Genomic DNA, 21797 nt, shown 5'->3' on the forward strand with positions numbered 1-21797 from the left:
TCCGCAACCGTCTCTTCTTGAAATATACAATCTTTATTTATATTTTACGACTAGATCCAAACAAATTTAAATTAATTAATTAATGTGTATGTATTTGTAGGGCATACGCGCAATAGTACATAGTATCGAATCGAATTATGTTGTGTTCGGAAGAGTTTTACTAAAACCTTCTCATTTCTATTTCAGAAGTTTTGGTGGTTTTAGATTTTCCGTTTCGTTTTTTTGGGCTTCTATTGGATTCACAAAATGTGGAACGTAAAATGTACTGCCGTAACAAGAGTTAACTTAATCTTATAAATTAAACGAAATGTACAAAATAGTTAGGCATTATAAATATTTATGCATACAAATCTTTAAAAGAAGACAAAATAATTTATTTACATCAGACATTTTGATTCTTGTTCGTTCGTTCGTTTATTATATGTGTATTGTATCTTGTTTGTTGGCGTTCCCCCTTTTTTTTTGTTCTTTTGCTTTTCTTTTTTAAGACAAACAATAACTAAAACAAGCATAATTCTCAAAAATTACTAAAACTAAAAGCTCCACGAGACTGTTTTTGTTAAACGGATCAATGTGCATGCCAGAGAATAATTAAAAAACGAATAAAAAACTGATTTTCAAATTTTTTTGATATCGGTGCGGATAAGTAACGGGTAATAGCGTAGTAATTGTTTTCATATATTTTTTTTTAAATCATTTTTTTTTGCTTCTCTTTTTTTAGCATTTAGTCGAGAGAGTAATTTATTTTTTTTGTTAAGTGGATACACATTCCTCGGGTTGATCGTTTCCTGGTTGCCATTGGTTCGTGCCGTATTCTGCCACAGTTATCAATAATACATAGGGTACTTTATTTTAGTTTATAGTTTATAGAATTAAGTTAAGTGCTCGTGCCAGTGACGGTGCCAAATCCCATTTTACTTGCGACCAAGGGTATCTCGCCATTCGTTGTACTTGTCCATCTCGTCGTGCAACTGAAGAGCCTCTATGCAGGCGTTGAAGAAGGGCGATCCGAAGCATTCTTGCCTGTTTTTGGAGAAAAAACTTAATAGATTAGTTTTACGAATTAAACAATATTTTTTTTTAATCAAGTTTCTCCCAAAAAAATAGAGGGAGTCAAAATGTCAAAAACTCTTGATTGTGTTAGCTGGTTTGTGTTAAAAAAAAAGTACACACAGCTATTGTATTTTTCAAAAGTCAAAAATCAAAAATTAAAAAAATTAAGAAAAATAAAAACGTACCAAAACAAAAACGGTAAGCGCGCGTTTTTAGTCGCGCCAGAAACGCGCACAAGTCGCCGCCGCCATTAGCTCATTTTCTCAAGCTCGATTTTGAATGTGTGGATGGTCTGCTCTGGGAGTCTCTGGCTGCGTCGTACACTCGCATTTTAATTCTCATTTATCACAATTTTGATGCTTTCAAATAGCCAGCGAATGATTAACTTTTTGTTTCATTTTTTACATCAGTAATTATAATGGATTTTGATACATTTGTAATGTAATCCGAGTAGTTGCTGCTGCTGGTGGTGCGGCTGCTTTTGTTGCTGCTTTTGTCGCGTGTTTTTACCAAGGGTTTTTGTTTGTGTCTTGCACAAATTGCGTTTTTGCGTTTTTAGCGTTTTTTAGTCTAAATATTTAATAGTTGTGTGTGTGTGTGTGTGGGTGTGGGTGTGTACTACGAGTAGTATGCGGATAAATTTTATATAATAGATATATATATATATATTTATATATATTGTATATAGTTCCCCTTACGCTAATTAGGGGCTTTCTTTACAAAATAGCACAAAAATATTGTAACTGTAATACATTTGCAAAATACTTTCGGTCTCGTGTGCGTGTGTATGTGTATGTGAGTGTGTGAGTGTGTGTGTGGAGAAAGGATATCCTTTCACCATTTTCTCTCATCTCATCATCGCCCTTGTGTGGAAAATCGTTTAAAATATATGTATAATTTTAAATGCTGATTTTAAGATACAAAATAAAAATAATCATTTTACATTATATAGATTAAAAACAATGGATTTCGTTTGTTTATTTTATATACATAACGCATAACGCAATAATAATGAAACAAGCTACGAATCTTACAAATAAATACTTCGGCTTCTAATTTTTTGGGGAAATCCGAGAGATCGACTATCCTTCCCATACTTTCTATCGCCCCTCGGATGATCCCCAGTGATCGTTCCTACGATTATATGTTACTTACAACAAACGCATAACGTTCTCAATAAATTAATAAAAATAATTCGTTTTTAAAAAAACACATATATAGTAAAAACTGTAAAGCATACAGTAATAAATAAGTACGAATTAAATTTGGGCGTTTTAATTAGATTTTAGTGTTCTTTGTTCTGGCTCTGGGCACTTGTGGTGTAGTTCTGGAATCCATTTCCCTTATTTTCCATGCCACATTAGTGCATCTATGAGCCGGGTTCTTTCTTTCAGTGTAGTATAGGGGATGTGTGTGGTATATGAGTTGCAGTGGGGGGTGGGGTTGGGGGGGAATCGGGGACTTAAAGTTATGTTTGCGGCGTCATGTTGAAGGATATGGGCGAGCCGTTAACTACTCTCAGAAAGTGTTGTAGGTTAGAAACCTCCTCTTCGGGTATTAACAGCACTTTCAGGCATTCGCCAAACCATTTTGAATCAAAGCAGTCTTTCCTAAAATAAAAAATAAAAAAATCATAATCGAACCAAACACAAAACTAAAATATAAAACTATAATAAAAGTCATAAAGTCATAAAACAGAAAGATACATAAGTGGAAAAACGAAAGTGACAGAAGGTGAGAAGAAATCTAATGGTATTTGGGCTTGTGGAACGGATAGGGCGATCCATTGATCACTTTTAGATAGTGCTGGAGCTGCGATATCTCTTCATCGTTGATCAACAGCACCTTGAGGCAGTTCCCGAAGGTTTCGTGGACGAAACAATTAGCCCTGCATCGAATAGACAAGAAATACAGATATAGAAAGTCGCACAGAGGAAAAAGAGTAGGATGTGCGGTAAAGTCATGTGAAAGTAGCTAGATGGTCAAGAAAAGAATTCGGAAATAAATCAAGGTCCCCCAGTATAGTTTTTTGCCCGAAATCCCCATTTGTGTCAGGGTCTGCCAAAGCACTTAAAATCCTAACTCGATCAAGGCAATCGAATTAGTAATATTTTGGCACTACCTTGAACTGATTTTTTCACTAAACCGCTGTAAGGTAATCTCAATTTCAGGGTTAGGTCATATAGTCATACCTATGTATATATTCAGAGATCTTGGGGGAAACTTACTTGCATAATCGATGTATACTCGTCTCGCGGAACAACTGATAGCAGTCCTCGCAGATGCGATCCAGTCGGAAGAACATGGTCTTGTTGAAGATACCCTTGCACTCCAGATCGAAGAAATTGCTGCGCTTCGACAGATTGTGGTTGTGTGGCAAGGCGGTGAAGATTGGTATCAAGACGAGAAACAGCACCACCGAGATCTTTATGTTGCGGGAACACATCTGCAAGAGAAACCACAAAAACAGAGACACACAGACTGGTAAGTACGCGTTCAATTGTATGTAAGTGAGTGAGAACCGGAAATGCCCTAAAAATAGGTTCCTATTTATAGGTCCTCTTGGCAAAAGCCAACCATCAATTAACTGACTGGCTGCCCATACCTAGGCCATCTGCCTCTGGGCGCCTGGGCGGTAATATTGCCCCGTAACTGGGTAAGCAGATATGGGCCAAGCTAAGCCTTGAAACAGAGCCGCCGCCAAAATGGTGAGGGGAGGGAGGGAGGGCGATGGGAGATGGCCAAGGGCAGCAGGCCCAGGCAATCAGGCAGGCGGCTGTTTCTGCCACATCGCGGTTCCTATAAATAGCTATCTGTCTGACAGCCGACTACTGCCGGCTAAAAATAAACCTTCCCTGTCTGCCCAAAGGTGCAATTGCAATTGCGATTGCAGGCTGCACTTTAAGAAAATATTCTTACAATAAGCTTGTAAGATACCAAGATGATAGCTCTAGTTTTTTCATAGAATACTAGTGCTTTTTTGTTGGTGCATCTGCACTTGCTGGCGATCTTATCGCAGGACCGCTCTATAAATAGCCCCGGCGATTTCAATGTTTATTGCATTATTTGCCATCTGTCGGCGGACTTAATTTATGATGTAAGTTTGCGGCTTTGTCGGCTCAAAGGAGAGCCAATTTACGGGCGGACAGGCCCCCCCAAAAAATAAAAAAAAATAAATAAATATACACACATATTTGTTTACTTTGCATATTTTTATCAATTAGCGTCATCACTCGCGGCTGCTCTCTTTAGTTTCAATTACACCTCGGACATGGTGTATATTATATATATGTACATACATCCAGGCATTCCAAACTATTGAATAATTTGATTAAGAGTGCAAATTTTTCCATTGCGCATTGTGCCAATTGTTTGTTTGCACATGACATGTGTGAAATATTTTCACCCATCGCCCCCCAAACTGAAATTCTGAATGAAAACCAAAGCAGACACAACGACGTCGGACTATTTCGAGAATAAAAACAAGTTTTTTTAAAAAAAAAAGCACACATTTTTGAGGGGAAACATGAAAGCGAATTTGTTAAACATTTATTCGCTCTTCTGTTAATGATTTAAACACATTTGTATATTTTGTTTTAACGAGTTTTTTTGTTTTTTTTTTTTTGTTTTTGGGATGGGGGGCTGTCGAATCTGACGATCGGAACGTCCTAAGATCTTTAAGAAAATTGATTTTTTATTGGCTTGTTGATGTCTTCAATTAAGTTGAGCACAATTTTCGCTTGTTTCGTCTCTGATTTATGGACACTGACGGAAATGGGAATGGGAATACGAGTCGGAATTCTCAAAAAAGAGTTCATCAGACGCACGCCGATGGCCTAGCAGATATTTTTTTGGCTTAAACTTTTATTGGCCTTTTCTTTAGAAATTTGGATCATTAAAGCATTAAGCAAATGTCTTAATCTTTCTTCAGATATAATAATTATACTTTCAAGTTTAAATGTAAATTCCTGGCAAGAAAAAAAAATGAAAATGTCCCATTGGCAGCTGCTTTTTCCCACACGTGCTGAGGCGGTCACAACAAAAAAGTGCAAGTTGTGGTTAAATGGGGGAAACCTCTGTTGGTAATACTACGCGCTCTCGGAGCCCTCCTGGCGGCAAAGTGCAACAGCTGCCCAACAGGCTACAAGCTTTCGATTCGCCCCGGTATTTCCCCGGTGGCGTATCGGCTTCGACGTCTTAACTTCAATTGCTAATTGGCTTCGAGTTGCACGATTTATGGCACCATCATCGCCCAGTGCAAGCGGCTATTTTTAACACTTGTACGAGTACATAAAAATATGTGTTGTATATTTTTTAGCCGGCATGCCGCATGAATGGTATAATTGATATGCGAAACGCGTCAAAGATAATGTAACATCCGTCCATGGACCCCGAGGCGGAATCCAGGGCCCAGGGAAAGTTGAAGGAGAAGTGCCAGTGCCAGTGCCAGCCAGAGCGAATGGCGTCATTTTTGGTTTAACCACAGAAACCGCAGCAAAAAGGAGCCAACGATCTTTGATCTTTAATACTCGAACCATCTTCGATCATAATTATTAGCAACGCCATCATCATCGCATGTGCTGGCAATTTGTTTGCATTTTACTTTTGATTAGCTGCCAATTGATTTTATTTGTCGGCCGACGCTTTGTATCAATTCAAGAATTGATACTGAGGCGTGCCGTCGCACATACAAGTCATCCCATTATTCGAATTCCAGGCTCTATGTCTATGTGACAATATGTGGGCATATCCATCCCATCCATAACACACTGAATCATTGGAGCGAGTCGCACGCACGCCTCTCAATTACCATCCTTATGTGTTATAGCTACTATGGCTATAGCTATAGCTATAGCTATTGCTATTGTTGTTGTTGTTGTTGTTGTGTGTGATTGTCGTCTGATTGTACACTATTCAACTTTGATTTGATGGCTGCTGTTTCTGTTTCTGTTTCTGTTGTTGTTGATTTTATTTTCGCTGCTGCCAGGCGACATTGAATGAAGTCATGAGCCAAAAATAATTATGGCAATTATGACTGAAAAACGGATTGTAGATTCTTTTTTGCGCAATAGTTTATAATTATGATACCCCGCAGTGTTATTTTAGAGTAGGAGAGGGCATACTCGAATGATTAATCTTTTTGGGTACTGCTTTACCATTATTATAGTATCTAGTATCTAGACCTCCCAGAGCATACCCCTCTCAGAGTGGGCACATACGCCCACCATTCTATTATTAACAGGTTCAAGTCCAGGCCTTATCAGTCCCCCCCATTTAAATTCGTCTCGGTATGTGGGAAACCTTATCATGAGATAATATGATATATCAACTGGCATTATACGGATTATATACAACGACAATAAAATGACTGCAAAACTGTGGCCAAACAAACCCGTGCATTCTATATAACCGATTGCGATATGTGTGTGCTGATACATACTACTTACAGATACTGTATCTGTATATCTTAACGCTTGGCTACGCAAGCATGGCACGGCGGTCCGAGAGCCGAAAGCACTCTTCCCCCCCACCACTTACAGCGCAACTAAAAAGTGCTTAGACATGCAAAAAGCAACAAAAAACACCAATAATAATAAAAGCAGCAGAACAACAACAGACATAAACATTTTGCCATGGCGAGACTGCTTGGTACCAGCCAAAGTGGCACAACATTGCTGCCATGTTGCTGTTGCTGCAGATGTTGCTGCTGCTGCCAATATAATGTTGCCGGTTGCGCCTGGATCGCTGGCCTGTTAGTTTGATGGACATGCCAGGAGTCTTGAGCTCCCCGACCAATTTGCATGATATGTGTATGCAATTAATATTCATTTATTCATGAAATCTATTGGCTATGCAAAGGAGGAGAGGCCCCAGAGGAAAACAAACTCGGTGTGGTCGGCTGAAGCCAGTATGCACTGAAGAAAAGACTTAAAAACAAGAAGAATCTTAGGTTTTCCCCAAAAACCTAACTAATCTTTAAGTTTCCACACTCACTCTGACTGCTGCCATTGCAGTTCGGTGTGCATGGAAATCGTGAGCCCTTCTATGGCTTCCATGCGAGGGGCGATAGCTGGGGGGCATGGCTCTGCCTGGTGCGGGCTCACAGCGTCAATTGATCTGAATATATATCCAATTGATATTATTGAGATTAATGGCGAACCGTTTCGCAATAGATCGGCATCTGCCAAAAGGCAATTGGCCGCGCGTTTCGGTTCACACACTCTTCTATCCGAATCCGAATCCGAATTCGAATCACTTTCCAAGTACTTTTTATTTGCTTTGGTCTGTCTTGGGTGTTTGGTCTTGGGTCTTCGCTTCGGCAAACACGCTTGAGACCCAAATGATGTTTAAACGGCGATGACAAAAGTCAGTCAATAGCACGGGATACCTCAACCGAAAGCCAAACATGCATAAAAAAAAAATATACGTATATGTATAAAAAACGAGAACGACTCGCGCGAGCAATCAACTTTTGTTGGCAACAAAAATAAAACTGAAGATCGCAAACGGGTGTTGAGGTTGGGCTGTTGAGGTGCTGGCTACCGCTTCTCTTATCAAAAACACAGATACACACACACACACTCGAAGAGGCGGCGACGACAGCGAGTCTGGCATAGCCAGAGAAAAACCAAACGCCAGAGACACAAAGCCAGCGAAGCGGAGAGGCACTCTGAGCCAGAAGCCAGAAGAGTGGGGGACCGGAGCGGGCCAACAGCAGCCAGTTATGCATGCACTGCATGGCTTCGAGTGAGTACCAGATACAAATGTATCTGTGTATCTGTGAGACTACCATGGCAGCTGCAGAGCCAAAGATCCAAAGAGGCGGAGAGAGCCACAAAAGAGTGCGATCCGCGGTGGAACACCCAGGCGTATACGTGATGTGAATGGCCAACTTACAAAGTGCTTATCATTCGAGCCAACATCGAGTTGGCCGGCAAGAGCCGTTAACACCGATGGAGCGATGGAGAGCTGGCACTTGTCCTGGCAGAACGCTTGCGGAATACCTAACTAGCGATCGATTGGTTGGCTAAACTAGTTTGCTCTCCTACTACCCTTTTTCCCCTTTCACTCTGACGGAAAAGTGAATTAATCAGCCATAAACGAGTGGTAGCTAAATTTTCCACCAGCCCGGGCAAATTCCACACTTAACAATGCACTAGCGGTGGCAGTAGCACTTGGTACTCAAGTGTGACTAAGCTTTTTCCAAATTAGAGTCTAATCTAGACAATTAAATAGCTATCTGCAGGTTATCATACTTTATGATGCTCGGTAAACAGCGGGTTTATGGAAGTCTAAAATTTTATTGCATACATTTGTGAGCAAGCTCCTGATAAGTTTGTTAATTAAATATTAAGGGATTCTGATAATTTCTAAGGAAGTTGTTAATAGGCATGACAAGCCCCGTCTCTTTCTATCTCTTTCTCTCGCTCTATAGCTCTCGCTTTCTCAGATTCTCCAATACAACGTAATATCAGAAAACATGCGCTCGATAAATGCAGTCGCTGGTCGTTGCCAATATTGCTGCTGACGTCGTATCGCGACTTTGCCAGCCAGTTGGGCGACCATTTGGCACAAACAGCCACACACATAGATACTCATACACACATACATACTCTAACAATTGGCATTTTATTAGTTTAATTGAAAGCAAAACAATTTAGCATGGCGAACTGGTTTCAGCTCGTTTTCCAAATGCACGCCAAATTATCATACTCGATGCAGTGCAACGAGGCGGCCAACTTTGAGTCTGACTTGAAGTTTCGAATATCTGTATCTGTATCGGTGTATCTGTGTATTTGTATCGGAATTTGTATCTGAATCTGAGGCAGATGTTGGGGCAGCGGCGCACAGAAGCGTGTCACACGTTTCGCTCTCCTTCTGGCCACAAACATACAAACGTATGTATATATATATGTATATATTTTTTTTTTGTATATAAATAAACAAGTCCATTGAGGAAATTATTTGCAAAATATTCAGAGTGGGGGACTGATCGCCTTTTTGCTGATTGTGCCAATTTTCAGTATTGTTGTTGTTGCCGCATTGTTTTAAATAAAATCGAAAAGGCTTATAAATCACATAATTAAGTTTTGCACCTTCTTTATGGGAATTGACTCGAATCGGACTCGATTTGATCGTTATGGCCTCGCGAATCGCCGCCCCGGGCTTAATGAAACGTTTACCCAGCGGGTATTGAGCTCTCCGGATAGGGCCATTACGCGTCTCGCAGCTGGACACATCATCTGGCCGATGGGGAAAGGGAAGAGGCCGATGCTGATGCTGGGAGGGGGAGTCTAAAATTCCAGGGGCGGCAAGGTGTGGTTTATTTTTGGTTACGGCCAACCGCAAAACGGGTAAGATTCTCGGAATCTTCAATATCTCATCGGAAAAAGATTGCAATCAGGACGGGTTTTGAGATTTCCATTAAATAGACCAAAAAAAAAAAAAGTGAAAGTATTTAAAAAAGGAAAAATAGTCTATTTATATTCTAAAAACTACATCGCTTTAAAGCTAAAAAACGTGTGTGGCCTGCCAGAAAACACCTCCTCCAAGAAATATTTAAAATATTCATAAAGCGACGACCTATATTCGTGTGATTTGTTGATTCGAGTATTTGGCAAATACAAATTGTATAAAATCGTGTATAATATTCATACCACGAATGTCAAACGGAAATGAGTCATTGGCGCGAAGTGCGAGAGGCGATCACGATCAAAGAACCAATTACAATGAACGGCCATTGAACGATCGATTCGATTCGATTGGGTTCGTATCGGATCGGATCGGGTGTGAATTGGAGAAAAAAAAAAAAGAAGAAGTATCAGCAGATAGCAACAGCCGGGTAAGCTGGCTAAAAGCAAAAACCAACAAAGTGCATACAGTGCGCCAAAATACAATCGCTCGTGCATTCCAAGAATGCGAGAAATGCCCCCAAAACCAGCGAGTCATGAGAATTGTTTTGGCCCAGTCCAGTACCCCTGCTAGCTAGTATACTGTATATTGGCCAATTCTCTTTGGTCCAATAAGGTCGTTTCGTTTACAACTCTAACTGCCAACAACTACTACTATTGCCAATACCATTGCAATTTCAATTGGCCCGAACGGCCATACGGCCAAGGACGGAAGAAATGTGTGTGACGAGAGCGAGCTCTCTCACTGGAGTTGACGTCAATTAAATTGGCTAAATACCTGAAAACTAGTTTCAGCCTGGTATACCCACGGCTAGTTAGCCTATTATGTCGATTACATGACACGAAATCAATCATTAACATTTGTATATCGCAGACATAAACGTACATATTTGGCAAACTCCAAGCTTCAAGCCCCAAAGCCCCAAGCCCCAGTATAGCTTCGACTTGGACTTCGACGGGCCCCCCGTTTTAACCAGATTGTACTCTTATTGTTGTTATTGTCTTTATTTTATTATTGTTATTTCGCCTGGCGCTGTTATTATTGTTATTGTATTGTTTATTGTGAAGTTTTAATGGCGTTTTGTCAATTTGTTGTTAATTTTCATGGCTTATTACAGCATTTCATTGCCCGCTGACATAAGAACGCATTAAATTTTTAATGATCGTATATTAATAACCGGGCTAACAACAAAAACAGCAACAACAAAACACACACTGGCCACTAAATGATACGTTTAGCATTAAATACTAATTATTTGTACGAAAAATATGCCTATTTTATAGGGTCATAAAGGCAGATATTAATCACATTTGCAGACAGTCGATAAAAGAATTACGATTTGGAGTATCGAGGTTTCATCAGCCAGTTTGTTGGCCATGATTGTTGACCGCTTTTTCATTGGCCTTATGTCGAGTCATGGGAGTTTGTTAACTACAAACTTTCCGACCCAAGTGATTAATCATATTTATTTCCCCCAATCGAAAGGGATTCTCCTTTATAGACCCCAATCTATAGAGCATTAAAAGTAATATCTCAGAAACCATCCAATATAAATAAGCAAATTGTATGAGAAAACAAACTAAACACTGGCAACTGAGCTTTGGGGCATTGAACTGCAGGAAATAAGCCAAACGACAAGTCCGGGAACAGTTGGCAGATGTTATATGTAAACATCTCAAAGTATATATCTGTATGCATGGTAAGAGCATATGCATATTGTATTTTGTATTTTGTATATTGTATGATATATGGGCAATGACTGCCACAGAACCATCTCTTGAATTGCCAACATCAAAGTCGCGTATCTGCGAAATACATTTGTATCTCTGGACACTTGGTATACATATATCTTCTGCCACACATTAACCCCGAAGAGTGCCCCCAACAGAGTCGTCTAGTTGAGTGCGCCACAATTGCTTTTCAATTAGCCGGGGCCAGTGGGTTGGGGATTGGATTGGATTGGGAAGGAAGCCAGAGGATCCGATTGAGGTGGCCCGCGCGTGGCAGTGATTTATCGCAGAATTCAATTAGAGCCACTTCAGTTTCTGGCAGTACGCAAAAAGCGAAGGTCAATCCAAGTGACTATTGGCCAATAAATAGTGCCCGATCAGGAGGATCAAAAGTTTCTCCATTCAAAGTCTATAAGTGTTTCTTATACTCTTTAACAGAGATTGGACTATGATCCTTTCCTGTTCTAGAATGTCCAATCAAAGCTTTGATTCGACAGCTTCAGACATCTCAATTGACCTGAATGTTTCCATTCAATTTTCCATTCAATTGACGTCTGTTTCAACTCGAGTCTTCAACTCTGATTCTCCGCCAGTTTAGTCATCAGCTGGAGCTGGAAATCGACTTCGTCATTGTGGCTCATCAGCTTCTACTCCGCCTTCTACTGTGGAGGAGCCAGATCGAGCCAGACTCTTTTCAAGTTCATTAACATGTCACGGTCCCATCAGCACCCCGAACCATCCCAGCATCCCAGCATCCCCCACTCCCAGTTCCGTTCCTGAACTTGAAAAAGTGCAGTCCGTTGACACGCCCCCTTCGGATGACAGAGCCCTTTGTTGGGAGACAATATGGTTCGTATATCTGTATATAGTATATATAGAATGGTAATGGTATAGCCCCCAACCAGATTGATACTCACATTTTGTGACAGCTTCTTCATAATTCTGATCTGATGTTTGTTGTGTTTTTTTTTTGTAAGTTTATAGACTTTTTGTTTTTTGTTTGTTTTGGATTTTAGAGTTTCTAATTATTGTATAATGTCGAAACTAAACGTTTGCTTAAGTACTGTTGTTTGCTGTTAAGTACTTTGTATAACACAGTTTGAGTTTTTTATTAGCCCTATTAGGTTTCTTAATTCTTAAGTTGGTCTGCCGCAGATGTTTTCATAATTGTGGATTATCTAAAAATGTAAATATATTATAATAATTATTTGTGTGTGTTTTCCCACAAACTCCAATGTTTAAGTTCAGCTTTCTGGCTTGATTGACAGCACTTAATTCAATTGTAATCACTTTTTGACAAAAAAATTACACGTTATCATGACTGATTGCCGCTGAGCAGCCGATTGACAGCAATCACTGATCAAAGTCCCATGGGTTTGACATCTAAATTCGCCTTTGGATACACATATCAGTGTATTCCTTATATGTGGATATGCTAAATGGCATTTGTTGTAACATACCGTCGCAAGATCGCTGATTGTCATTTATTTTTATTAATGTTGCTGCTGTTGCTGTTGCCGGCTACTGCTGTCGCTTGATTAAAATCATTTATATGCATTGAGCTGGTCCAGGAGGTGGTGAAGCCGAAGGAGGCGGAGTTCAGGAGGGGGCTGCAACAGTAGCAGGGCCCAGTTGGAGCCGCTACCGCTGCCGCTGCTGATGTTGATTTATTTAGCCGGTCCGATCGCTTTGCTCGCTGCATTTAAAATGTCGGAAGTGTTTGCACGCAAAAAATAAATACAAGCATACTGAGAGCCACATGGATATGGAATATATATGCCATATAATGTGTTTACTTATACACAACCATGTCATACATAATGTGTGCGAGTGTGAGCTTGTGTTTGCTCAACATAAAATATTTCCTGTTGCACGCACTACGCCGCGGCATAGACGCCGGCGATTTTATTGAAGATTTCGAGGAAATGCCCAAGACATAACATTAAATTCCAAATCGGCGACGGGTAGCAGCGCAGCAATAACAACAACAACAATAACAAGTCTCAATTCCCATAACCAATATCCCTTCTTCCCTGTTTTTTTTTCTGTTTTGGGTCGCCACTTATGACATCATCGCCGAATCAATATCGGTCGAATATCAACGAAAGTTGTTCTCGTTCGGTCTGATTTTTTTTTGGTCTGTGTGTGTGGCGCACCCTTGACAACACCACACACAGAATGGCCAAGAAACACTCTACACAATCCAGTCCAGAAGCCTGTCCAGAATGCTGGAACAATGTCCGAGTCAGATTGCTGATGCGGCAAGGTGGCAACATTGTGCGAAAACAACAACAACATAAGTAGCTGCATCAGCAGCAGCAGTCGGAGAAGGGAAAACAAAAGTGCCAGTCAGTCAGTGATATGGTCAATATCCAAGAGATACTACCAACAGCAGAAGCAGCAGGTAGTTCCCGTTTCCAGGCTTGGCCTTTTTGGCTGGCAATTCGGTCATCTGACCGAGACGGCCGAGACGAAAGACTAAAGATTACAGATAAGCAATTGGTATTTGGGTATTGGTAAAGCACGCCCAGTTTTTTTTCGATTTTTTTTTCTCGGCTTGATACTTCAGTCCTCCCCGGGGGTTTTTTCCTCAGTCGTGGATTTTTGAAACGTCTTTTTTCGCCGTCTTGGCCAATCAGTTACATGCAACTTAACATATCCACGCGGCATTCACAAACGCATAAAGCTTATAATTACTATTTAATGTTTCCTCTCAGTACTTTTCCACACACGAACACTCTGATCCGATCTGATTATGTGCAATTTGTAGCGTTTATATGGTGTTTTTGTTTCATTTTTATTTTTATTTTCATTTTTTTTTATTTGTATTTTTTTTTTGTGTAATTTCGCTTGATTTTAATTGCTGCCAATCTTGAAAGCTGCTCCAAGTTCGAGTTTGGGTTTTGTTTATAATTAAACGTTAACGTTTATTACATTTTCGTAATTCTGTTTGTTGTTTGGGGGAGACTTTAGGTTCGACTTCTTTTTTTTTGTTTTTTTCTGTGCTGGGCACAGACCGGCACGAGGCTACAGGTCGCACGGTTTGCTGTTGCGAGATACGAGTTGCAGGTTGCTGGTTGCTAGTTGCAGGTTGCCGGCGGGCGCGACGCGAAACGTGGATACGGATACTCCGGCTACTTCGGCGATTCACTCACTGCGATTATAACCCAGAAATACTGCGATTGGCACTTGATTCTTATTTATGGCCACACACAATTTGCATTCGCAATCGAAATCGGAATCGGTATCTGAATTTGTATCTGAATCTGAATCTGGCAATCTAAACTGGCTTGGGCTGATGGTGCGCTCGGTTGATGTTTACTTGTTGCTTCGTGTGTAAGGACTACGGCGCACTCGACGGTAAAAATGTATTTTATATCTGTGTCGGCGGCGGAGCGCTGCTCTCGGAGCGCTTGCGACTGTATCTTTGTATCTGTATCGGCGGTGTTGCGTGCTGCTCTGGGCCGATCCGTCTCGGTTGTTCGGCTGCCGACCAATCGATGTTGCCGCAACATCCCGATCGCCCGATTTTTTACGTTGGCAACATGTTATTGCAACAATGTTTCTGAAACATGTCCGCGAATATTGTCCGTCTCCTTTCTCTTTCGCACGATTTTCCATCTCTTTTCCTGTTCTCTTTTTTTTTTCCGCCCACGGGGATTTCCCGGATAATCTGGCCCTGATGAAATACTTAATTGCCAATCAATGCAATTACTTCTCTACGTAATTGCCGAACAATCTCCATTGTTTTCCACGAGACCGGGAAAATGGCACCGCAGAACACCCCACGTGGGCATGCGATGATTTGGCTTTTTTTTTCCCAACCGGAACTGTTCCAACATAGTGATACTTTGCCCCCAAAAATGTGCATATTTTACTGATAAATTACTTCTGGGAATATAATCCGCCATGAGAACTGCTAATCGGATTGATAATAATATTCCACCTTGCTGGAAATTGCGTAGATTGCACTTTTTGTTGATTAATCTGATTAGCCGTAATTCATGATGCAAGTACACCCTTTCAGCCCCACCGGACATTCCCATTCCCATTCCCACGATGGTTGTTATTAAACAGAACCGAATCGAATCAATGCCTCATTTTGGTCATCGCCATATCGGGTGATCCATTTGCATAAATAAAACGCTACGTGGAGCTGGGACTAGAGGATCCCGGGGGTACTTTACACCTGTACCGGTACTGTCACTGCCCGTGACTCATGGTCGTGTCTCCAGATAAACTGGATTTCAAACGGAAAAAAACCAATCAACGGAAAATTATATATTTGTTAGATGTTCTAATTTATTTTATTATGACGCGACGAATTAATTCATTTGAATCTAGAGTTATTTTTGGAATATTATTACTAAAATGTATTTAATTGAATTTCGATAAACGCAGTATGAGATTACGCATTAAAAAACCGAAATGTTTTTTTCATTTACGTCTGAAGCTATTTTTAGAAAATTACAGAGCAATTATATTTTTTTTCGTGTCATAACTATTGCTCCGAACAGTAGGCAACACCAAATTTTTTCACGACTCAGTAATTCTATATATTTATAAAAAATATTTAATAAAAAAACAAAAACATAATTAAGAAGAAGAAACAAACATAGTTTCCCACGCACTGATCGGGGAAAAAAAATTAAATAAAATGGTTGACACAACCCGACACATCACACACACACAAACAGACACTAACACACACATACAGATGAGCACATAATGGGGCACCCATTACAGATTTAAATGGCGGAACCGGAAATTGCCTCAAGAGATTCTTGACACATACATGTAAACTCGTTTGAGGATTAACTGACACACTCGACTTTAACTTGAAAAGTGAAATGCTAATAAATGAAGGCATCCGATTAAACGTACATTATTTGTATAATGGAGGAGATCACAATATGTATGTATTTTCGAAAAAACGAGGCGCGTTCAAACTACTGACCTTGTAACAATTTCTTTTTACACGAATTTGTGCCTGTCATTTGAGTTGTGTCAGAAAAGTAATGCAGGGCCAGGGACAGGGACAGGGACAGGGCCGTCATTATTTACGAATTTAAAGTACTTGGTCGCCCCAATGTTATTAACCTCCAAGTGGGCCAGACCCGATACGAGGCGATACGATCCATTATCCGAACAAAAGCTGAACTTGTAAAAAGGGTGTGACACTCCGCTAAATCCGAATGCAAACAGTCAACAAATGAACGAATTTCGATCACAGATCACTGAGAAAAAATCACAGGATCATATTGCAAAGGATTAACTTTTAAACACGGACAATAGGTATACTTCAATACTTTAATAAAAGTGTAGATTATTCTTTGAAATTTCTGGAACTTGAGGCTTACCTTAGGCGCTTGTTTCGGGTTTGGTGCGAGTTTCTCAGCGGAGTGGGCCACCCAAACTTTCAGATGGGTTATCGCACCGGCGAGGGATCCGGTGGTCGGGTGGCGAGCTCTCTGGACTGGGGGTTGGACTGGGGATCGGCCGGGGGGGATGGTGTGCAGCATAAACGAGTTTCTTGTGTGATTTAGGCCCGCGGGAATTCTCTGGCACTTGCGCTTATCGCCATTTTGTATGGATTTTGGTCAAGTCTTTGTGTTTGTTGTTGTGTGTGCACTGATAACGCGTCACAGGGGGCGTCATAAGTGGGCGTTCCCGTTCAACTTTCTGGTGGAAAGCGAACGCTGCAATCGCCTGCCTTCGCCCGGGCTAACCCCTACGTTCGCACGCCCACTTCACACTTCACACGACCTCCCACCCACACCCACACCCACTCCTATGGTGTGTTGGCTGTCTCCGCACCGCAACCACCCACTGTCCACTCTCCACTGCGGTTCGTGCGTGGTGGAAGCGAGTGAGCTGACCAGCGAGTGACCAAAGCAAAACTGGTGATAATCGCAGACAAACTGCGACCAATGAATGGAAATGAATGGGAATTGTCGCTTTGCTTTGCTGTTTGTTTGTTTGTTTGATGTTGTTGTTGCTTATATATGTTGTTGTTTTTGTTGTCGGAAAGTGATCTACACGCACTGGACCGAAAGAGAGCACACACTCACTCCCTCTCCGCTTGGCTTTTAGTGACACTCAGTGCCAGGAGACACGACACGACCGCACACACACACACGCACAGATCTTGGGGCATCTTTGTAAATATATTTCCACATAATTGACACTCCGATTTGGATGTGGATTGGACATTGGCGATGTTGCACCCGTTTTTTTTTTTCGTTTAAAGCCGCATTCTCACATTCCCACTGATTATTCACAATTATTTGCGTATTTAATTAGCTTGGTTTTCCGAAAATATTTGTGATCTGCACACACCAAATATTGGGGTACTATCTATAGACGCCAATGGGGCAAGGAATCAGCGGCAAGGATTTTCCGGCGAAACTGAAGAAAGAGGAAAAACCCCAAACCGAATGAGAATCGAAAGCAGACTAACTGCAAACATGAAATGTCAAAATGCTGGGGACCGTTCTGCCATGCACACTGCCACACACACACACACACGTTTACATGTGTCATGTGAGTGGACGAGGGTGGATAGTAGAGTTCAATAAAGTGCAATATTGGGAAATATATGTGGATTACATCAGAATATATTTCGTAGTGTATATCATTACATGTCTTAAGCCTTTTATATATTTTAAGAAACTCTTGTATCCACCCTCTCCTGATATATGGAACGCTGGTTGCTCGAAAGAGCACGCATGTGCCAGCGGTTTGATTCGTTTCGTCTACATGTGTATGTGTCTGTCAGACAATGCGGCCCCAAATCTTTCCCACTCACCCCAACCCACTACCCAACCCACTGCCCACCTCCCGATGCCCCGATCCCCCCGTTGGAGGAGACAAGCGCCTCTAAGGGGTCTTTAGACGAACAAAGGAAGTGGCCGAGGGTGATAAGTCCACATCCACATCCACATCCACTTCCAGTGGCGCATCACGGTCGTTGTATGTATATCGGGTTATCGGGGTGCTTGGCCCCCCTACTGCCTGCATTGATCGTAAAATCGACGCCCCTGCTCACTGACGCTGGCTTACCGTGTCACGCACTCACACACACACGGCCACTAATTGAAATTGAAGAACTGTAACTGTAACTGTAAGTCGAGCTCTCGTAAGGAAAACGTGAGCAGAGCATATCCGTGAGAGGCAGAGAGAGACCTCTCCCACCCACACACACATACAGCAAAAAGTATCTGTTGGGTTGAAAATGCAGAAGAATCTACAACTCTACAACTTGGAGTTTAAGTTCGACTTCCCGCAAAAAAAAAAGTGCTATGTAAGGCAAATTATTGTCCATTTCCGTTCTGTCCATCCGGCTGTCTCCGCTTACAGCGAGAATGGAAATCCAATAAACAAAAACAGATACTAAATAACTTAAACCCGGGATTAATGGTTATGGAAGTTGGACCTGGAATAAAGCCCTCCCAAGACTCACAAAGTAAGCTTGTTCCCAATTTGATTTACGAGTATTCTGCAGTTACGCTTAGCCCCCGGATCGTATATCAAACAAACGCTGATTGTTTCTTATAGGTATGTGCACATGAATATATCATATTCAAGTTTTGTCTGTAACACTACAAATATTACGTATACGTCGGCGTGTCAACAAACTTGTATAGTAATATGGCGCAAGTATGATTCAATAATCCAGCCCCAGCCAGCGTTGCTACCGATTGAAAACCGTACATATATTAATTGAAAATGGTTCTCTGACAGTCTCTGGATGTATGGTAATGAAGTTACACCATGGACAAGGTTATATAATGGACAAGTGGCAGACGGCGGCATGTGGCTAGAGCTCCAGCTAATCCAATCCCACAGCAATAAGAAGCCGCCGGTGCACCGTTTGCTTGACTTTGACCGGGTCGGCCAATTTGCCATATAAACTGCAGCTAAGGCGAGCGGGCTAATTGCCGCTTTCAGATCTAAATGAGTGGCGCACACGCAGATGATAAAAAATAAAAATATTCGCGAGCCTCCAGCACACATTGTAGGGAAACACTAGGCACTGGCAGACACTACACTTGAATTTAAAATTAAAGGCAAAGAAAGTATATCAAGTTTTATATTTTCTCGGGCAAATGCTATTTAATTTCAGTGTAATCCCATCCACGAGCACTTTCACAGAGCCTCGCAAAGGTCAAAGCGAAAACGATCTGCAAATGTATCTTGCAGATGTATCTCGGTTCGTGACTCTGACTCGTGATGGGCACTTAGGAAATCCAGATATAACCGATGCCATTTAAAGTCGCTTAGCCCGAGCGCAACATAAATAGCAATTTTAAACTATTTTCAATTACCAAATGCCCGAAACGTTGGCTTCCAAACTCGTTTCCTCAGCCGCCCGTTGTAATTGAAACTGCATCTATTTTTAGATCCAGTCCGGCTCAAAGCCAGACACCAGCTTAGAAAATTATTGCCAAAGCCAGGCAGTCAAACTCACACAGTCACTCGATTCGACCGCAAGCGATCAATCGTACGATCTTAGGGTTTATGTTTCTTAATTCCCACGTACTCACCGTTCTGAAAGCCCTTAGCCGGGTTGAGACGGGTTATCGGAAGCTGCAACGGATATTAACCAGGCCGGAGACTAGCACAAAACTCTGTCGATGCCAAAATGTTTGCAAAACTTCTGGCCAAGGCGCTTTTATACCACACACCAGCTCGCATCCGAATCCATCAGATACTGGATGCTGGGTATATGCGATAGGGTTTGGGGTTGGTGGCGGCAATGGCTATGGTTTTTGCATAATATGCGGTTCGTATTGGCTGCTCTGCTGCTGATTACAAAGAGCCCGGAGACACACAAACTCAAAGGGAACACAAACTAAACTCAAGCCAAGAAAACTGTATAAATTATACGATTGTGTCTGTTTTGGTCATATGATTATGATTACGTTGATTAAAACGCGCTCTTATCGTCACTTGGCCCGCTGCTGTGTGTTAATGTGTGTCCCATGCCGAGTCCCCGCCATCCAGATGGGAGCATCATCATCCGCCCCGTACGCCCATCCAATTGCAATCGCGCATACGACGCGTTGGCGACAAGAAAGGACAGCCAAATGGATGCTTCACTAGTCCCGCCTTTCAATTTGTTCACAAAAGGACGTCGTTAGGCGGATGGATGATGAATTCATTATGCACATCGATATGCGCTCATTGAGGTCTCAAGGCCTCGGGAGTGGGCAGAATGGACCCTTCTTTTTATGTCCTTACAATTACTTTTCAGAAGTGAACTATAAAGGACTCATTAAAAAGGAGGTTGGTTTATAAAAATGTAAACTTCATTTAGTTACTTTTTAAATTATTTTATTAAAGGCCTAAAATATAAACTTTCCTTTGCCATGATGACCATGGCCATGTCCGTGCTCACTTCCGCCAGCTCCGCCGCCAACAACCACAGGCTTCACCACCACCACGGGCTTTACGATTACGGGCTTCACGATCACGGGCTTCTTGGAGAATTTCGACAGGAGTTGACTCGGATCGGGAAATGCCGGCTTCGGCTTAGAATGAAGCTTGGCAATCAGCTGGCTGGGATCCGGTTTCGAAAACTTCGGCAACTGGGCCAGTAGCTGGCTAGGGTCCGGTAGGGCAGGCTTTGATTTTTGAATTGTGGGCGTGGCTAGGACTCCCACGCAAAGGCAGCAAGCCGCGGCCAGGAGAAGTAGGTAACTCTTGAGCAGATCCATTGTGAGTGTGATGGCTCAGAAATAGAGGCATCTATTTATGGTGGATGATGCTCCACTCCAGTGGACAGGCCTCATTTGTATGCACCATGAGCCGCCCGATCTCGGCGAGCTTTTATTCAAATTTCCACCAACCGATCGATGTATCGAAACTCTTCAGACAGCAGACGGCAGGCGGCATTACTCGGAAGAATTCCCCGAGTGTAGGCTGAATTCACAAGTATGTGGCAGCGGGGCAGGGTTTTTCTTCTCGTAACTCTGCGCGACATTTATTCATGATCGAGCCCTGGCAGCAGCACCACCAGTAGCTGCCGTAGAACTTGATTCTGATCCGAGTTGGCATTCAGCAGGCGATTTTCGAGATTTAATCAGACATGACGCGGATCCACAGATCCAAGACCCGCATTCGAATGCCTCATGTGTGCCGGCAAGAATTGACATAATTTCTGATTTACTTCGAGGCGGAAGTAAAACTTTAAAACTTTGTTTTTAAAGTAAAAAAAAGAAAAGATTGGAAGTAAAAATAAACTTAAAAAAATTAGCTCAAACATTAAAGTTTTTAAAAATTTTAAAAATTAATAAAAATAAAATTTAAATAAATTTTAAAATAAGTGATAATATAATATAATATAATATAACATAAGAATAAACAAATCTTTGTAAAATGTATAAAATTAAAATTTGAAATAAAATTTAAAAGAAACGCCTTAAAGAATGCAACATAATTTGAACTACCTCCCATTTCACCTATCGCTTAACCAGATATCGATAGACAGGATTCAGACATTTATCATAATTTTCCATCCCTAACAAATAAACGCATAAAAAAACGATTTGTTTTGCAAACAGAGCTAATTTTATCAAAGAAAATAAAGCTGCCAAAAGA

General features: G+C 41.4%; 2 protein-coding genes across 8 annotated transcripts; both read right to left on the bottom strand.

Moving 5' to 3' along the window:
• Positions 1–12: 12 nt before the first annotated feature.
• ITP (ion transport peptide) lies at positions 13–19834 on the bottom strand. 7 transcript variants are annotated; one of them, XR_011442336.1, is made up of 5 exons: positions 14130–14622; positions 12113–12373; positions 3282–3499; positions 1239–2663; positions 13–1023 (listed from the first exon to the last, which is right to left on the bottom strand). XR_011442336.1 is itself a non-coding variant. In XM_043210310.2 (3 exons), exons 1-3 carry the CDS (start codon positions 16715–16717, stop codon positions 915–917), a joined length of 489 nt encoding a protein of 162 aa, XP_043066245.1. In that variant the 5' UTR covers positions 16718–17632; the 3' UTR covers positions 13–914. The 7 variants fall into 7 exon arrangements, 2 of the variants coding, with proteins under 2 accessions (XP_043066245.1, XP_043066244.1); XR_011442338.1 differs by lacking the exons at positions 12113–12373; positions 14130–14622 and adding an exon at positions 19742–19834; XR_011442334.1 differs by lacking the exons at positions 12113–12373; positions 14130–14622 and adding an exon at positions 16556–17632.
• A 320-nt stretch (positions 19835–20154) lies between these two features.
• LOC108125665 (uncharacterized) lies at positions 20155–21772 on the bottom strand. Its single transcript, XM_070278543.1, has 3 exons — positions 21647–21772; positions 20519–21392; positions 20155–20458 (listed from the first exon to the last, which is right to left on the bottom strand). The coding sequence occupies exon 2, from the start codon at positions 20912–20914 to the stop codon at positions 20543–20545; it is 372 nt and encodes a 123-aa protein (XP_070134644.1). The 5' UTR covers positions 20915–21392; positions 21647–21772; the 3' UTR covers positions 20155–20458; positions 20519–20542.
• Positions 21773–21797: the final 25 nt, after the last annotated feature.

This window comes from Drosophila bipectinata, chromosome 2R (assembly GCF_030179905.1).
Source record: "Drosophila bipectinata strain 14024-0381.07 chromosome 2R, DbipHiC1v2, whole genome shotgun sequence".
In the NCBI taxonomy this organism is placed as follows: domain Eukaryota; kingdom Metazoa; phylum Arthropoda; class Insecta; order Diptera; family Drosophilidae; genus Drosophila; species Drosophila bipectinata.